Source organism: Bipolaris sorokiniana (assembly GCF_000338995.1).
Source record: "Bipolaris sorokiniana ND90Pr unplaced genomic scaffold COCSAscaffold_20, whole genome shotgun sequence".
Taxonomy (NCBI): Eukaryota; Fungi; Ascomycota; class Dothideomycetes; order Pleosporales; family Pleosporaceae; genus Bipolaris; species Bipolaris sorokiniana.
In genome coordinates this window covers 332226-348825 of record NW_006911914.1, presented here as the reverse complement: position 1 = coordinate 348825, position 16600 = coordinate 332226, and the positions used below count along the sequence as shown (strand labels likewise).

Genomic DNA, 16600 nt, shown 5'->3' with positions numbered 1-16600 from the left:
GAAGTATCAATATTTCTTAAAATTCCCTCAGACAAGCCTATGTACTTCTCTAGCACCAAGATAAGAATTATACCCTTTAGAGATATTTGCTCGTACAAAAATAGCATTCCTAATTTTTCAGTCATATATTATGATTACCATACCAGGACTAAGCATATTGTCGTCCAGAAATAGGCTGCGAAACCTCGAGACTCGAGAGACCACAGTGCGGCATAACAAAATACTGTTCATCACCATGCAACATGAAAGCACCCCACTTGAGTTCCTTCTCCCATGGCGCAACTTCATACGGCCTTGCATAAGAAGATGCGGCGATTGCCGCACTGCAAGACCCCACCATCGGAGCAGGACTCAGCTTCTTCCTACCCAAGATGAACATGCCAATCGCCAAAATGACAGCAACGATCAAGGAAAGCAGGATACCCAATGGCGAAAAAGAGAGAGAGATAAAGTCCTCTCCACATCTATTACTGTAGGTTTTGCCATTGGGTAAAAGGAACTCCGGGTCCCAGTGTTGGCATCCTCCAACCTTATTATGTACGCCATGCATATTATACAACTCGACCGAAACTACAAACAGGCTTTGCGACGCCAACCAATGCAGTAGCGTCGAAAACCCCAAGAGCGGCAAAGCATATCGATACGGAAGCTGCAGGAAATACGTACTGCGCTGGTGTCCCCGCCGACTCGTTGAAACGCGAAGTGGCTTGTACCGATTGAAGAAGGTGGACCACTCGTCTCCAAGGAGCATCGACGTGATGGCTGCGTTGTAGGAGAAGTAGATGAGGGAGATGATTACTTGCGGACTGTTTGCTACAAAGACGTTTGAAAAGACACCGAGGAGGCCGGACGAGGCGGTGCCGTCTTGCACAATGGTGCGTGCATCGACGTTGCCGAGGCCAATGCCCAGGATGCTGCGGAGGCTGTTGTCGCCTCGGATTGAGATGTAGGCATAGAAGAAGAGGAAGATTAGGACGCTGATGCCTGTGAATAGGCTGGTGCGGAGTTAGCGGGGTAGTAGTATGTTGAGGAAGGAGGATAGATGCTTACGCGAGACGAACGGTCCATCGCTTTCCTCTTTTGACTGCTGAAGACCATCTACCCGAGTTCATTGTAAAAGTTCTCGGTTGCTGCTGTACTGGCCATCCTTTTCTCGCAGTATGAATGTCTTGCTGAGATACAAGACACATGTTGTGCGCTATCGTGTCCGGCTCGCGAAGAAACGATGCCACCGCATCTCCAACCGTTAACATCGGGTCGTTGCGAAGAGTGAAGAGACCGATCAAAATGGCAGATATCTTCACCACATTAAACGCAATGACTATCAACATCAGATGAACACTGAAGCTCAACTTGCATGTCGGCCCCGTGGGCTCGCTAAGGCAACTTCGCACTGGGTGACCAGCAAACGGTGCCCATATCGACGGATCATCCTGGAGCCGAGGCAAGAAGCGACCGGCTTGCTGCTCGAAACACGAACCGGCTTCACCTTCAAATTGTCTGTAGATCCATGATGTGCCTGTGTCTGCGGAGCAAGTACCGCTGCGTTCAATGTAGTTGGATGCGCCGTAAATCTCGTCGGCTCCCATGACACCTTCGTCAACGACAAGGAAGACGTTGCCTCTTGCTGATTGAAAAGTGGCACTGTAAGCATCGATGCACTCGCGCAGCGTAAGGTTCTCCAGCCGGCCTGCTTTGAAAGCCTCTGCGTACAGTTGGCCGTTGACGTACGGGTTGCTGGTATAACCGCCCGCACTGGTAGTGTTCATTGAGCCGTTGAAGCTGCCATTTTCTATCGCAGCCTTTGTCTCAGGGCCAAATTCGATGATGCCGTATGTCTGGGCTGAGGTGGACATGAAGACTACCGAGTTGTAGCTATCAAGCGTCAGTGTGCATGTTGACGAGTTGGATCATTGATATTGCTTACCAGAGATGCAAGGGAAACGAAGACAGCCCTAGAATCCACCAGCAAACCTTCTTGCGCGCCCCAAAACTCGACGACATGATATTTCCCATGCTGGGTATACCGACGTCGAGCCAGTTTCCTTTTCGATGTGCGTCTTCGACTTCGGATCGGGTAGGAGCTGAAAGACATTGCATGCAATAATTACTCGCACCTAGAATCGCGGTGCTCAAAATGTTGATAAGCAAATGTACGCCAATGTTAACCTTCTTGGTGTAATCACAGGTCGCTTCGTAGAGTATGCCAACACCGTTTGTCGCGCCTCTTGTACGTAGTGCCCACACTAGGAAGGCAGTGTTGACACAGAGTACTGCAAGTCCCAGTAGTATAAACATATACAAGCTCTTCCGCCATTTCTGTGTTTCTTTTCGCTCTTGAGTCGTCTCTTCGACGTTGTTTCCATTATGTGTCAGGAAAGGCTGCAGTTGCGCCTCTGGTCGCTTCGACACATGTACTTGGTACATCGTAGCATCATAAAACAAGATGAAGTTGGAATAAAATGTTGTGAAAAAAATGCGGGGGACGGAATTGTGCGCGCCATCGCAAGGTATATGCAATGCCACGATACATGTAGGCTTGAAGCTGTCCAACCTCGCGCCATGGCGTGCGGCTGATAGTCATGAGCGCCCATGATTGCAACTAGTAATTGGGCGCCATTTAACGCCACAAGGCCACTGCTTGCTTCTAACTGGCTGCTCTCTATTGGGGAGATGCAGCTAATGCAGGCTGCAACAATACACGCTTCAGTGCTCAATTGCTAAAAGATCAAAGCGACGACCTTTTCACAGCCGCACTGAACTACCTGACACGTACCTACACCGCCTCCTGTGACTATTTTGTGCCTTTACTTTGTGGTTAAAGATGCAAGTGAGAGTCTAAAATAATGGTTGCAACGACCTGCAGCCAAGCAGCGGAAATACTCGATATCAAAAGATAAAGAAGGCTTCCTTTTGCTATTTAGAAAGCGATGTGATGGGACTAAACGACAAGATAGATCATTCACAGTTATTACGTCCAAACCTTTATCGATTCAGTTTATATTACAATACTACAAGAAGCTGATTATTAGTAATTTTTCAATCCCCGCTAGTTTAATCAAACACATCCGTTGCAAATCTCTCATTGCGCAGCCCCTCGAACCACTCCTTGGCCTTTGCATCATCCACCTCTCTGTTTTCCTTCTCTCCAATTGTCTCCTTTGCAATCTTGATCAACGTCTCCTGCACTCCATCACCAACACCACGAGACCCGCATACGAATACCTTGGCACCAGCATCGAAGAGTTTGACAACATCTGCGCGATCGTGATAGATGCGGTCCTGGACGTACTTGCAGCCATGTGTCTCTTCGGGTTGCCGCGAGAAGGCGAGGCGAAGAGAGACTGCACCCATGGCTTCCCAGCGCTTGAGCAAGTCGCCGTATATCAGGTCAATTGAGGGTGAACGACAACCGTAAAACAAAATTGCAGGAGCCAGTTTGCGGCCTGCTGCTGCTTGAGCGGCGCGTTCCTGGATGAAACCCCGGAAGGGCGCCAGACCCGTTCCAGCGGCGATCATGATAACGGGAACATTCTGTGAGTCTTTGGGGAGATGGAAAGCCTGATGCGAAGAGCGTACGTTGACATGGAGTTTGTCCCCCGGCACGAGGTTGGCGAGGTAGTTTGTTGCTACACCCACATATCGTCCGTGTCCGCTAAGGGCTGGCTGGTCGACCACTGAGTAAGTCAGTGTGACGTGGTTCGGGTTCCACAGCGGTGAAGATGAAATGGAGTATTGTCGAACACGCATAGGTGGCAGCATCTTGAGGAAGATACCGAGGGGCAGCTTCGTGGATGGGAAGCGCTCCAGGAGATCTAGCACCGAAACTCTCTTCGCGGTGATCTCCGAGCTAAAGGCTTCGTCTGCAAGGCGAGTAAGCTCCTTCTTCTCGGCATCGTCCCGAGTGCTTTCGATAAGGGCTTGGACATTGCGTTTGCTGGCGGGTTGCGCAAGTTCAACATATGCCCCGAAAACATCGGTAGCGCTAAGGGGGGTATCGGTCGGGAGGATAGTAGGACCAGCGGAATTGATTGTCAGCATTGAGTCCCAAGTGAGACCAAAGTATCTCATCGCGCGATGGATGTTCTCCTTGGGGTTGAGAGGTAAGACAGCTAGATAATCGCCTGCAGAGTACGTCATATCAGACGGCAGACTGATCTCAATGTGCCTTTTCTCTGTTGCATCAGAGCTGGAAAGAACCTCAACCTCCTCAACACGAGCCTCACGAACATCTTGGCGGAGTGTGGATGATCTTGGTGCGGTGACCTCGACATCGAGCGTCGTCTCCAAGGAGCTCTCGGCATCTGCCTCTATAGAACCGTACTTTTCGCGCAAGGCAGGCCACAAGACTTGGTCTTCCCATGTCTCGAAATCAGTGAAGATGTCGCCAGCTGCGACGTCAGTACTACCCATTGGCACCAATCTGGTAGCACCTCGCTCCTCCAAGGTAGCGTCAAGATACTTTGGAACCTTGTGGAAAGTCTTTGCCCAGTCGCGGTGGCCGCATCCGAAAACGGCATATGAGACATTCTCGAGATCTTTTCCTTTGAGTGTGCCCACCCAGTTGACAAAATGTGCGGCATTATCAGCGGGCGCTCCTTCGTAAGATGGTGTCACAATAACGACAGGTTTGTCGGTAGGGAGGTTCTCGCGGGCAGTGTCCAATGTGTTTACCACGTCTACCTTGAAGCCATGGTTTGCAGCATCGCTAGCTAGTCGATTTGCAAGTGCCTCGCAAGTACCAGTATTGGATCCATAATAGATAGCCATGGGTTTGCCGTTGGTAGTCGCGGCTTTTTTGACAGGCCCACCATTGGCTGGTGCTGGGTCATTGACGCTTGACGAAGCTAGAGACCGTTCTAGTGAGGTGGGAGATATGCCGTTGCGGAGATGTGCATGCATATAAAAGTCTTTTGGCTTGATGGTGAGCGTTTGCTTAATCTGGAGTTGATACGACGAGTCGTCCATTGTGAAGTTGAAATTCTGCAAAAGAATAGCAAGCACCAAGAGAGCCTCTTGCCAAGCAAATGGCCTGCCGATGCAAGCGCGCATGCCGTTACCGAAAGGCTTCCAGCAGTCGGGAAACTCTTTGTTGCGTCGTTCGAATTCTTCATCCAGCATTCGTTCTGGTCGGAACTCCTCTGCATCTTCGCCATAGACAGCAGGATCACGATGTAACTAACGCAAGAGAGGTTAGTTGTTTCGCTACGACCGCAAATTGGCAAAACTGTCTTACCATTGGGAGCAGTGTGACTATGGGAACACCGGCTTTGATGGCATATTTGCCTCCAATAGTAGTGTCCTCATTGGCAGTGATTCCGAAAGAAGGGGCGGTCGGTTGTAGGCGCAAACTTTCTCGAAGCACCGCGTTAAGGTATGGGATCTTTGACAAATGTTCGACTGTGATGGGACCCTTGCCAATGACCTCGTCCACCTCTTGCTGAGCCTTTTCGTAGGCTTGGGGGTTCTTCAGCAGGAAATAGAATGTGAAAGAAAGCAACCCTGATGTAGTTTCGTGACCAGCAATCAAGAAAGTGATCATGTTATCAATGACGTTATCATCCTATTGATTTTAGTGAGAGTTTTCGAGAAAAGCAAGGAATGGTGGACATACAGTCATTTTCTCGCCCGTCTTTGGGTCCACACCACTGAGCATACCGTTGAGCAAATCTTTCTTGTCGGTGGGGTTTTCTCTCCTTGTCTCGATGACTTCCAGACTAGTCTTGCGCAGCAATTCGATATCCCTCCAGTATTTCTGGGTCTCTGCACCATAGAACATTTGAGAGATGGGGTCCCTTCTCGCCCGGTCGCCACTGGTTCTCAAAAAGTCGGCCATGGCATCGATGAAAGGATGCATGCGTTCGGAGTAATATGAGTTGAAGCGATAGTCCATGGCACACAGGGCAATGGTATCCAGTGTCAGTCGTGTAAAGTCGTCAGTGACGTTTATGACGTTTTCAGGTCCGTGTCTCGCCCACTTCATCACCAACTGAGAGGCAATATCGTGCATCTCATCGAACATGTTACGGATAGCGAGTGGACCAAGCTGGGGCATTAGTATGCGATGTGCAATACCCCAGTTCTTCTCTTGCGGTCCATATGCTGTGAAGAGTCCATCGTGAACACCATTGCGGACCTGATCTAGAGAAGCTGCAATGATTTTTGAGAAACGTTCCTCGTCGCAAATTTCGTGCATATGACGCTGATCGGCAACAACGATACGCTCGCCGCCCAGCCAAAATTTCCATACGGGGCCTGGAATGATCAGTAGTTTTCTTGTAAAGTGGGTAACAATGCCCTGTCATAACCTGGTACGGTAGAAGCAGTGTTGTATGGAGTATGGGAATATAACAAGTTCAAGGTTTTGATGGATTTTTTTCGCTTTGCCCACGGTGTATATTGGGCGTGCATTGGAAAACTGTGAATAGGTCTCTGAGATGTCACTTACCGTATTTCAAGGTCAAGTTGCACAATGACTGTATGGGGCAGTTTGCATCGATATCTGCAATATTGCCAACAATGGGCAGGCCGGGAGGGCCTGGGATTGGCTCAAGCTCCATTTCAGCGACACAAAAACGGCAATGTAGTGCAAAGGTAAAAAATGCAGAATGAAACAAAGGATATGAATGGTCGTGGTGGTGGTATGGTTATAAGTATACTGGATATGCTGTGAATAGTGTGGTCTTATATAGAACGGATGAAGATAAGAAGAAAAATCTCAACTACAGCACGTCGTTTACCAGATGACGCACTAGGTCGTGGCTAGGTTCTCTGTGCGTTCCAAGTGGTACCTTCTCCTATGTTGGGACCTATTGATGCTTGAGAAAGATGCCTCGGTCGTCAAGGAGAACGTAGGGCACGGTGATTCGTCGTTTGTGACTAGGGCGGTGCTCCGACTGTGCGCTAGGTGGGGCGCAACCTGCAAGAAATGGCTCGGCCGTGACGGAGTCAATGCGAAAAGTGGTATGAGATTGGAACTGACTGACTGTCGGTGTCAAGTTGTCGCCAGTGTACAGCGAGGCAGTATGTTTTGGGAAGTCAAGGCCTGGGAGAGAATGGACAAGGTTAATGTCGTGGCGGAGGAAAAGAGGGACATGTCGATCCTGACGCCATGCCAGCGCAATTCTCGTGTAGACATTGGCCATGTCATTGCTAGTGTGGCCATGCACATGCACATGTCTTGTCAGAGTAACTCTAGCCACGCCGACGACGTTTAGGGTCGGAGGTTCCGTTGGCTCCGATGTGCCGAGGTCGAGATGAAGGAAACATTTGCGTGTGCGTGCTGTCGGAGTCGCACCGGACATCTTGGCAGTCGGAGGCATCAAACTTTGGACACTTCCGCCGTTTGGTTTCATCTTGACACGCCCATCGGCCATGGTACTCTCTATGTAGTAGTATGCTGTTGAACGGGCAGTGGGCGGGTAGTGTCTTCCGGGCCCGTAACTCCGACCAATGGCCGCATGCGACATGCGACGGTGAAAGGACCATGCTGGTTCGGGCTAGATCTCCCGGACGCCCTCCGCAGCTTCCTTCCCCGCATGCTGTACTTGCCCATCCCCAACTCCCCCAATGGCTGTCCCATTGCCACCAGCGTCCAACCTCCATGCCATCCTCCTTGTCACGAAGTCGCGCTCGCTAGGGCCTCGTCTCGTATTCCACTATCCTCCGCTGTCGCCATCGGCAGCCGCTCTTGCAGCCGCCAAAGACCCAGCCTGGTTTCGTCACGACGCGTCCACAGCAAGCGGCGATTCGCGCAGCTCAGATAGTGACTGGGACAGCAGCAGCGACTCGGATGACGATAACGATATCGAGATAGGAAGTCGTACGAGCGGCGGCCGAGGATCCGGAAGAACCTTGACCGGCCGAGTGAGCGACAGGTCCAAGCTTGGCGCTGGCGTATGGGGCAAGCAGGAGACCATTGACGAGGAAGATGCCGAGGAAGATGATGACAACAGCAGTAGAGAACGCAGGGGAAGGGGAGGCGACCACGATTGGGACACCGTTTTGGGCTTCAAGACGGACGCACTGGAGAAGATGCTGAGTCCCAGCAAGGACTACAACAAGCGGCGCTTCGAACTGGGCGTAGAGAGCATTGTCTTCGTCGGCGCGCCCATGTTTGTAAGAGAGGATGGGCTCTGGAAGAAACTCAAACGGAAAAAGAAGAAGCGATCCGACAAGGAGAAGCTGGAAGATATTCATCTGGCAAAGAACCTGCCCACGGCGGCTGCCGACGATGACGAAGATGGCGCTGATTCTCCCGAACCACCCCCAAAGCCTGCCCCTGAGCCATTTAGATACCCAGAAGGCTTCGAGCCTGGTTACGGGCATGACTCCATGTCTAGTGGACCATCGGCAGCCCCGTCAGAAGCTGGGTCCGATACTCGAAGCAACTCGACTACACACGACAATAACCCCGACATGACCATGTTCAATGTTGTGTTCGTGCTGAATCCGCCTGTCCTAGAGTATCAACAGCGTGTCAAGGAAATGTACGACAACGTCACGCGCAAATATGCAAAGGCACTCAAGTACGAAGAGGCGCGCTTCCAATATGTGTGGAAAGAGTCGAAGCGCATCATCGACATCAAACAGCGAGCAAAGGAAACCAACGAGTCTCTTACAGAAACATGGCGCAAGATTGTCAACACATCGCCCCTTGCCAAGTCCATTGCAATCATGTTTGATGCAATATCGCATGACAAGATTGCACACATCCACTTCGATGCTACCTTTAACACGTCGTTTCAGATACCTCAAGCAGACTCCACACCATATTTGCCCAATGCCATGGAACCGCAAATGCCAGGTTTATGGCTGACAACTTCGAATGTTGTCCTCGAGGACGATGAGGCACCCATGACACAGCATGCTGCATTACTGCTTCTTGAAGATGCCGAGGTATTGATCAAAGACCTCGGTGGAGATGCATCAGGCAATGCTGCTGCTATAGCCTTCTATATTCGTAATATCATACCCACCAAGTCACTTTTGAAAATCTCCAAAAGACACAACATTTCCGCCCACGACATGGAGTATATAGCGAGTCACCTCGTCTATTGGCGGCGGGCGCGACTCATTGCGCCCCTGTCACCGCGCGATACATACATTGTCAGTCCAAACGCCGACATGACGGTTCTCCCCGCCGCTATTGCTGTCTATTCACAACGCTTCCCTACCTTGCCTACTTTGCCAAAGATATTGAGTATGCTTTCTGGTACACCCCGGCCGTACAGAAGTTTCATACCAACAGCTGAGCACCGCGACGCCTATATAGAGATTCTAGCTTGGCTAATGCGAGGTGGCTGGGTGACCCAGTTACGTACCTTTGCTTGGGTGCGTGTAACACCGGAGATCAAAGCTCAAGTCGCTACGGAAATGGATCGTGAGGAGCGGATTAAGAAGGCGGAAGAGGCGCGCAAGGAATTGCTCGGGGACAATGAATCAAATGCGGATAGTTTGCTTTCTAACAAGCGTAACAGCTTACTGTCTTTGAGCTCTGCAAGGACATCGTCACCGTTACGACGTACTAGAAGGGATGGAGAAGACGAAATGGAAGCGAGCACAATTCTGAGCCCACGACTATCGTCTACAGCAATGACACGCAGCTCTTCTGCGCGGACTGGCTCAGACGCCGGAAGCACGACTAGTCAACGAACAACAATTGCGCTCAATCCAGCCCAACGAGCCGAATCACCATCACATATTGGTCTTCGAGACGTCAGGCCGCATCGACCCTCGCCACTGCACTTGAAGCCTACTTCTCCCTCTCCATCTCGCAATTCTATCGTCTCCCCAACCTCTCCCCTAGAGAAACCGCCACCCTTGGATCCCTCGTCCTTTACCCATACCACTATTCTCTCGCCTCAAAAGGCATCTTCTCTTGAGGCCCGATGGTTGGACAAGATTGCGCAGACCTTTGAAGAAACTGGGGTCGAGTCTGCAAATCCAAGCCCTCCAAAGAATACCGAGGGTGGATTTGGTGGCATAACGGGAAAAGAGCTTAGAGAAAGCTGGCCAATGCTCTTGAGGCATTTGGATGGTAAACATGCGATTGAGGACGTGTCAGCCAGAGAGGGAATTAAAAGGAAAAGAGTAGCTGCACTATTCAACGCTGTCAAGGAGAGAGGCTGGCTAGTTATCACACGGCATTGGTAAGATGGGGTTGTTCTTGATTAAAGTGATACCTGTTTCTTTTGTTGTATCTAATCACCAAACGGGTAGTAGAATACATAGCCCCTTGTAACCAGATGAGATATTCTATACTTTGGAGTCTGTGCCATATATGAACTGTAAGACTATGAATGTACAATTCCCGATTTAGTCACTCGAATACCATTAACCAGTATATTGCACAGGCTGATTTAGAGTGTTGACCTTTCATGCGGCCTGAATGCGCAATGCACGTCATCCCGAGGTTGCAAGTGTCGCAACGCACAGGCCAGCGACCAGTCAATTGCGCTAAGTTTATCCAAATCTCACTCGACCACAAAGTACACATCTATCTGCGCCGTTCCTACGTCTTTATCGTGTACCGGGTACATCTTACATCTATCCGTCCGATTTTACTAAACTATCACGTCGCTGCTATGAGTAATCTCGGTGGAGCGGGTTTGGGACAAAAAGTCCAGAAGCCGAACCCGTAAGTGCATCTCAATGCGCCAGTCGCACATTACAGCGGCAAAGAAGCCGGCAGGAGACTGTGCTATTATATGATTTTCTTGAATAGCTCCTTGACTAATCAAAAACATGTAGACCCGAACGTGGCTCATTCCCTCTTGATCACGATGGTACGTCCTGCCATAGCTTGTCCCTTATTATTCTGGCTCGCTTGCTCGATTCTGTCTATTATCTGCGTATCCAACCTCAGCCGCTAACAATCTACTTAGGAGAATGCAAAAGCATCATGATGTCATATCTACGATGCATCAAGTCCCACCGGGGAAGCAACGATCCCGAATGCCGCAACCTTTCCAAGTCATACCTCTCTTGTCGCATGGACCGGTACGTAGACTGCCCGACCGGCTCTACAAATATACTCTTGCACTACATTAGGCAATTCTACAAAGAAGGGTTTGGCTCACATCTGTTGTGGTAACAGGAATCTCATGGCACCCGATTCTTTCAAGAATCTGGGATTTGGTGACGAGAACGAGAGCCCTCAAACATTGCAGCCCCAAGATCAAAGCAACTCCCGGAAATCGTAAACCGGATCGTCGAATCAATAGATATCAAGGTTTCATGCAGCCTGCTCAGCGATCCCATAGCATGTGAATAGCCGAGCCGCCGTACGAACCCCACTGCTATCCCTCGCTACCCTCTTCGACTTGGCGACCGTATTCGCCACCGGCTGAGACCCGCCATGCGCATTCATGCAACTGCTCAGCAGCCATGACAGGTTACATTGACAAGACGACATGCATGCCAGGGCGCGGGGCATGAGACACCATATGGGTCGAAAATGGGGGCATGGGAACTGAACTGAAATGGCTAATGACGGACATGGAACCAGGGTTGCATGCAACAGAGACAGCAGGGAAAGGACACTTACTCCTACAAATAGCCAGCTTGGGTTGGTGCACCTAGATGCTTGCAAACCATTCAAAAGATGGGCTGTGACCAGATGCACCACGACAGGTGGAGAAACAGCGCGTAGTCAAAAGGCCATATGACTGCTTTTTCTCCTTTTGTGTGAGTGGGGAGGGGGTGTATGGGGGGGGGGGAGGAATGTGAGAAGGCGGGGTTCTAGTCCTATACCATCACACCTCTCTTTTTCTCTCCTCTCATTTTACTCCCTCAAAAAAAGGTTGTTGCCGGATCTAACCTCTATTACTATTACTCCAGTATCAGCCTGACATCTAACATGCAGAAAAATATCCACACACCCACATACGTACATACATACTTTCACATTCCCATGCACACACGCACACATATATATAGCAACCCATCTTTAGTTAGCTAAAAAAAAAGCCACATAACGCTTGCCGTCGCAACCGAGACATGTCTCTCCCTCTCTTCCTAACCTGCGCAAAAAAGAAACCCCCAGATCTAGGACCCTGTTTCTGTCGATCGCATTGAGTGTGCGACTGTTGTACAGATGAGTGATCGACATAAACCCCCTCCCCCCCAGATCCTTTTTTTGCTTTCTACTACTACAACCTCGTTGTCAGATGCCGATTTTCTCGTGTTGCGTTACGCACCCACCACTTTCTTGGGAAAAGTTCGATGGCGCGACGGGGGAGAGGGGGGTGCGTAATGCGTAATGCGTAACGCATATGCTGTGGAGGATGCAGGTTGTGTAAGAAGGTGTTAGTGTAGTAGTAAGTAGGAAGTAGAGAGGTTAAGAAGTCTTTGGGTATTTAAACATAGTGAGCGATAGCAATTTATACGTTTCGTGGTAAATGTATGAGAGGTCTTTGTGGCATTTATCTTTGCTTGTTTGGCCGGTTCGAGGGAAAGTGTTTGGGATTAGGGATGTTGAGGGCGTAAGGCGGTGTTGTCAAGAGAGAGAGAGGGGGGGCTTCATGAGAATGGTTTATCGTACAAATGTTCGATACTGAGATACTTGAAGAATAGATCCAGGTAATAGGGCATGAAGATGAAAAATCCAAAACCCTCCTCACCTCTCCATCCACCATCCCATCTCCCACAACACCACCCTACCCCCGTTCCCTACCCTCGCATACACGGCTACCTGCATACCGACTCGTGGTACCGCAACCGTTTCTTGCGTGACCCAGTTCGTGCGATACGGACGCTTCCATGTGATTGGCTGCGGGTCTGCAGACAGGATTTGGAGGAACCCCCCCCCCCCTCTCCCTCTCACTGGGGATCGATCGGCGGACGTTGCACACACGCATACGTAAACACTACTTTTGAAGGAAAGCCTGTCTCGTCAAAGAGATGGTTAGGGAGGTGATCGTGGTTTAGAAGAGGAGGGGGGATACCGAGGCATGATAGCCGCCACAAGTTGCCAGCCTAACCTGCCTGCCCTGTCCTGCCCTGCGCGTATGTATAGCAAAAGGGACGGGGATATCGCCACTTGAGTATCACGCACAAGTCCCGTTTCCAGATCCTTCACAACCCGGTCCTAGCGCAAGTCTTCCTCCCTTTGTCCTTCATCCACATCTTCCATGCGAACAAGGCTCACGGCCAAGGCAGCACAATATTTCAACTGAGACAAAAAAAAAGGAGGGCACCTAGCCTAGTACATACTCTTTGTACTGCCCCCCCTTCCTCGAGTCCCGCCATCTCAATCTTATGGGGCCAAAAGTAAGGCAAATTGGAAGTAGAGACAAAATAAGCGTTCTAGGCGGCATAAACCTTCGAAAACCCATTGCTATCGCCTCAGTTTTTGAGCTTCATCACTGCAAGACTTGATCTTTTCTCTTCCTCTCCCGTTCCACATAAGAAGAAGAGAGCGGGATAAGGATGCAGGGTTAGACGATTAATGTGTGCAGTCGGCAAGTTTTTTTGCTTTTGTTTTGTTTTGTTTTGTTTTGCAAATCTAGCGCGATTGCCCATGGAGAAAACAATATGTTTGCTAGCCAGGCGATTTGAAGTAATCGCATTCTCTCGCCTGAGGGACCTACCTCCCTAACCCTAGAGTATTCAGCCTTCCGGGATTCGAGACATGGGCTGCCTGAAACCGGTTTCCCATGTGTTTGTTGCGGTGAACTCTTTTCGGATAGCAGCAACTTTATCGAGGCGTCATGTTTGTTGCCCTTTATGACGCTTACCTGGAGGACACACTATAATCAACAAGGGCGTGGCTACCTGCAGCGCTTGAGAGCCTCATTCTAGGCGACCACAACACGAAGACGAAGCACATGCCAAAGAAGTTTTGTTATGTCATGAGATTGAAACTAGAACTAAAACAACCAGTGCCTAACGAAAACAGAACGCGAGTGAATAAACGTTCCCAAACAGCCTATCATGACGCAGAACCTCGTCTTCCCCAGTAACATCAGCGTCAGATACCACAAACGCCATAAATCGAACACGCCGATCCATGCTTATGATGTAACTTCATTGGCCAAAACGGTATATTAAAAAATCAGAGTGGTAATATGCAAACCTGAGCCGACAAAACAAACAGTACATGCTATAGATATCCGAAGAAAGATCAGTTAGAGAGATAGCAAACAAAGGGCCATAGATCTGCCAGAAAACAAAACAGAGCCACAACCTTGAAACAGACATATGAGATTGCCATGTAATGGGTGATGATGGGAGTGTAGAGCCCGGCGTTGACATCGTAAAGACATAAGGACTCGGTAGTAGCCTGGATTCGTAAGGGAGCTCCAAGGACGCCGGGGTGATGATGTGCCATGAGTGGATAGAGATATTACGCAACGAGATGGGAAGTGCTGTGATGCAAGCGGGAAGCTTTGTTCGTCCTTGTCCAGCAGAGACGGTACACATGGAGCCGTCACATGGAAATGTTCTTCCACCGTGCGGATATAGCCTGAATGTGGTGGCTCCAGGGTATGCATACGGCAGGATGCAGGAACGGATGCGGGGTATCGCGGGGTATCATAACGAAGGAATCGGCGAAAAGACAGACAGGGCCAACAGTAGGAAAAGACTTCTCAAAGGGCCTCAGCCTCAGCCCATGTCCATACCGTACTCGTCTTCCTCCTTCAGGCTAGTCCAATACTGCGGTTGGTTTGATCCAGAACCGCTACCAGTGCTTTGCATACCTGGACTAAGGCTCTGTGGTGAGACGCCGTTGAGGGGTTCACCAGCCAGGTTGGTATGCTTGGGTACTCGCAGGCCTGAGCCGGGGCCGCGCGAGTATCTGAAAGTACCGGCGCCGTTCTTCTCAAGCGCATCGAGGATTTCCGTCTTCATTCGCTTCTCGTCCTCGGACTGTTCGACAGACCACTCTTCACCAGTTGCTTGCTGGAGTCGTGCAGCCAGCTCATCGCATTCCTGAATCTTCTTGGACAGCATCCACATGAGATCACGTGTCCAGCTTACGGCACCGTTGAGAATATCACCCTTGTTAGGACCCTTGTCCTTTTCTTCGATTGGCAGACCTTGTGTAATGTTACCGGCTGCTCGCCTTCCACTTCCGCCAGCTAGAAGTGACGTGGCTTGTGGTGGTGACATACCGCTAGTGGCCATGGTAGGTGAGAGTGGGCCATTGTTGTTGATGTGCTTGCGGATCTTCTCATCCTCTAGACGGTGCTGAGGTACAAGACGAGACAAGTCGTGGATGCGCTCGTTGATATTGTCCCTGCGGCGACGCTCCACCAAGTTGTGCGACTCGCGGCGTCGGCGCTTCTTAGCGTCGGCGTTTTGACCAATATCAACCTTGGCGGGGAGTGAGTTGTGCTTGCCCGAATGCAAGACGTCGGTGATCTGCTGATGGTGCAGACCGCCAGTATGGGGTGATGCCGTAGGCGAATCGATCCATGAGTGGGCACTCCCTGGCGTTCCCTCCCACTGGCCAGACATGCTCTTGTGGTGTCGGTGCATGTTGGTCATGATGGGCTGGGTGTTGGTGAAGTTACCCGAGTCGGGTGTACCAAGGTGGAGGCCAGCCATAGCAGGCGTCTTAGGTGACATGGGAGCCCGGTTGTCGGAGGTGGTCCTGCTCATTGTGATACGCTGGCGCATAGAGCCAGTTGGCATACTGCCGGAAAAGCTCCTCATCTGCGATCCTGATTGGTACTGGTTGAAGTCAAAATTGCCAGGGTGTACAAAAGGACTGTGAATGGGTAGGTCGTCTGGGGTGTTGGAATAGACCTGGTTCACGCTGGCATTGTTGGCGTGGCTGTGGTAGTAGTCCTGCTGTTGACTCATTTGGTCCTGAGAAAAGTTGTTAAAGCCGCCCGGTTGCTGCTCAAAGGTGCCAAGCGACTCGGCAAGCTCGTCGTCGGCAATGCCAGCACCACCCTGCATGTAGCTGTTAGTGCCAAAGTGGTTGCCCATCATGTTTCCGTTCATGTTGAGCTCGGAAGGGTTGATGCCACTTGCGTTCTCGTGTCCGGAGAACTGGGCGTTTGTGTATTGTTGGTTCATGTCCAGGCCATTGTGGCCCATGAAGCGGCTGTTGAAAGACATGTCGTCGACCTCTTCTTTGATATATGGTTGAGGTGATCCTGTACCATTCATGTTGAAGATATCAGCGTCTAGCACGTCGTCAGAGGGGGACTCGAAGCCAAGGTCCAGCCTCGCAATCGGCTTCTGGGGAGAGTAGGAAGAGGGAGGAGTGAAGAGAGCGTCCGCTTCAGGGACAGTTAGTATGGTTCCGTAGTACATGGTGGAAATGACGGAAGAAAGAATGTGCTGAGCGAGGAGGATTCGCCGACGAGCAGAAGGAATGATATAGAAAGCGAGAGATGCGGATCGAGTGGAACAGAATGGTGCTCTCGTGACAATGTAGGATAAACTGACGTTACTAAAAGGCGTACTTACTAGGCTTTGGCATTACTGTGGGTTGCAGTATCCCAGAATTGTGGATGGGTGTGGCCGAGGGCGGTTGCTTGTGCCGAACGTTGAGATCTGAAACGATCTATCGTCGGCTCAAGCCAGTGACCGAGGGACGCACTCGCAAGCTGGCAGAATGGTTGCAGCACGAGACGGCCTGTGT

At 50.5% G+C, this 16600-nt stretch overlaps 6 protein-coding genes across 6 annotated transcripts; 2 read left to right on the top strand and 4 right to left on the bottom strand.

Annotated features, from left to right (window-relative positions):
* Positions 1 to 24: 24 nt before the first annotated feature.
* COCSADRAFT_194720 (uncharacterized protein) lies at positions 25 to 2443 on the bottom strand. Its single transcript, XM_007707721.1, has 3 exons — positions 1928 to 2443; positions 1051 to 1875; positions 25 to 995 (listed from the first exon to the last, which is right to left on the bottom strand). Exons 1-3 carry the CDS (start codon positions 2425 to 2427, stop codon positions 149 to 151), a joined length of 2172 nt encoding a protein of 723 aa, XP_007705911.1. The 5' UTR covers positions 2428 to 2443; the 3' UTR covers positions 25 to 148.
* Positions 2444 to 2963: 520 nt separating this feature from the next.
* COCSADRAFT_204412 (uncharacterized protein) lies at positions 2964 to 7041 on the bottom strand. Its single transcript, XM_007707720.1, has 4 exons — positions 6449 to 7041; positions 5615 to 6255; positions 5237 to 5563; positions 2964 to 5178 (listed from the first exon to the last, which is right to left on the bottom strand). The coding sequence occupies exons 1-4, from the start codon at positions 6558 to 6560 to the stop codon at positions 3055 to 3057; spliced, it is 3204 nt and encodes a 1067-aa protein (XP_007705910.1). The 5' UTR covers positions 6561 to 7041; the 3' UTR covers positions 2964 to 3054.
* A 528-nt stretch (positions 7042 to 7569) lies between these two features.
* COCSADRAFT_103973 (uncharacterized protein) lies at positions 7570 to 11204 on the top strand (the record flags this gene model as incomplete). Its single annotated transcript, XM_007707719.1, has 3 exons — positions 7570 to 10039; positions 10887 to 11001; positions 11099 to 11204. The coding sequence occupies 3 exons, from the start codon at positions 7570 to 7572 to the stop codon at positions 11202 to 11204; spliced, it is 2691 nt and encodes an 896-aa protein (XP_007705909.1).
* A 1148-nt stretch (positions 11205 to 12352) lies between these two features.
* COCSADRAFT_279441 (uncharacterized protein) lies at positions 12353 to 12932 on the top strand. Its single transcript, XM_007707718.1, has one exon. The coding sequence runs from the start codon at positions 12593 to 12595 to the stop codon at positions 12917 to 12919; it is 327 nt and encodes a 108-aa protein (XP_007705908.1). The 5' UTR covers positions 12353 to 12592; the 3' UTR covers positions 12920 to 12932.
* A 1064-nt stretch (positions 12933 to 13996) lies between these two features.
* On the bottom strand, positions 13997 to 14515 carry COCSADRAFT_279378 (uncharacterized protein). Its single transcript, XM_007707717.1, has one exon. It carries the CDS (start codon positions 14422 to 14424, stop codon positions 14029 to 14031), a length of 396 nt encoding a protein of 131 aa, XP_007705907.1. The 5' UTR covers positions 14425 to 14515; the 3' UTR covers positions 13997 to 14028.
* Positions 14516 to 14607: 92 nt separating this feature from the next.
* On the bottom strand, positions 14608 to 16269 carry COCSADRAFT_103706 (uncharacterized protein; the record flags this gene model as incomplete). The annotated part of the gene is made up of 1 exon (XM_007707716.1): positions 14608 to 16269. One exon carries the CDS (start codon positions 16267 to 16269, stop codon positions 14608 to 14610), a length of 1662 nt encoding a protein of 553 aa, XP_007705906.1.
* Between the last annotated feature and the right edge of the window lie 331 nt (positions 16270 to 16600).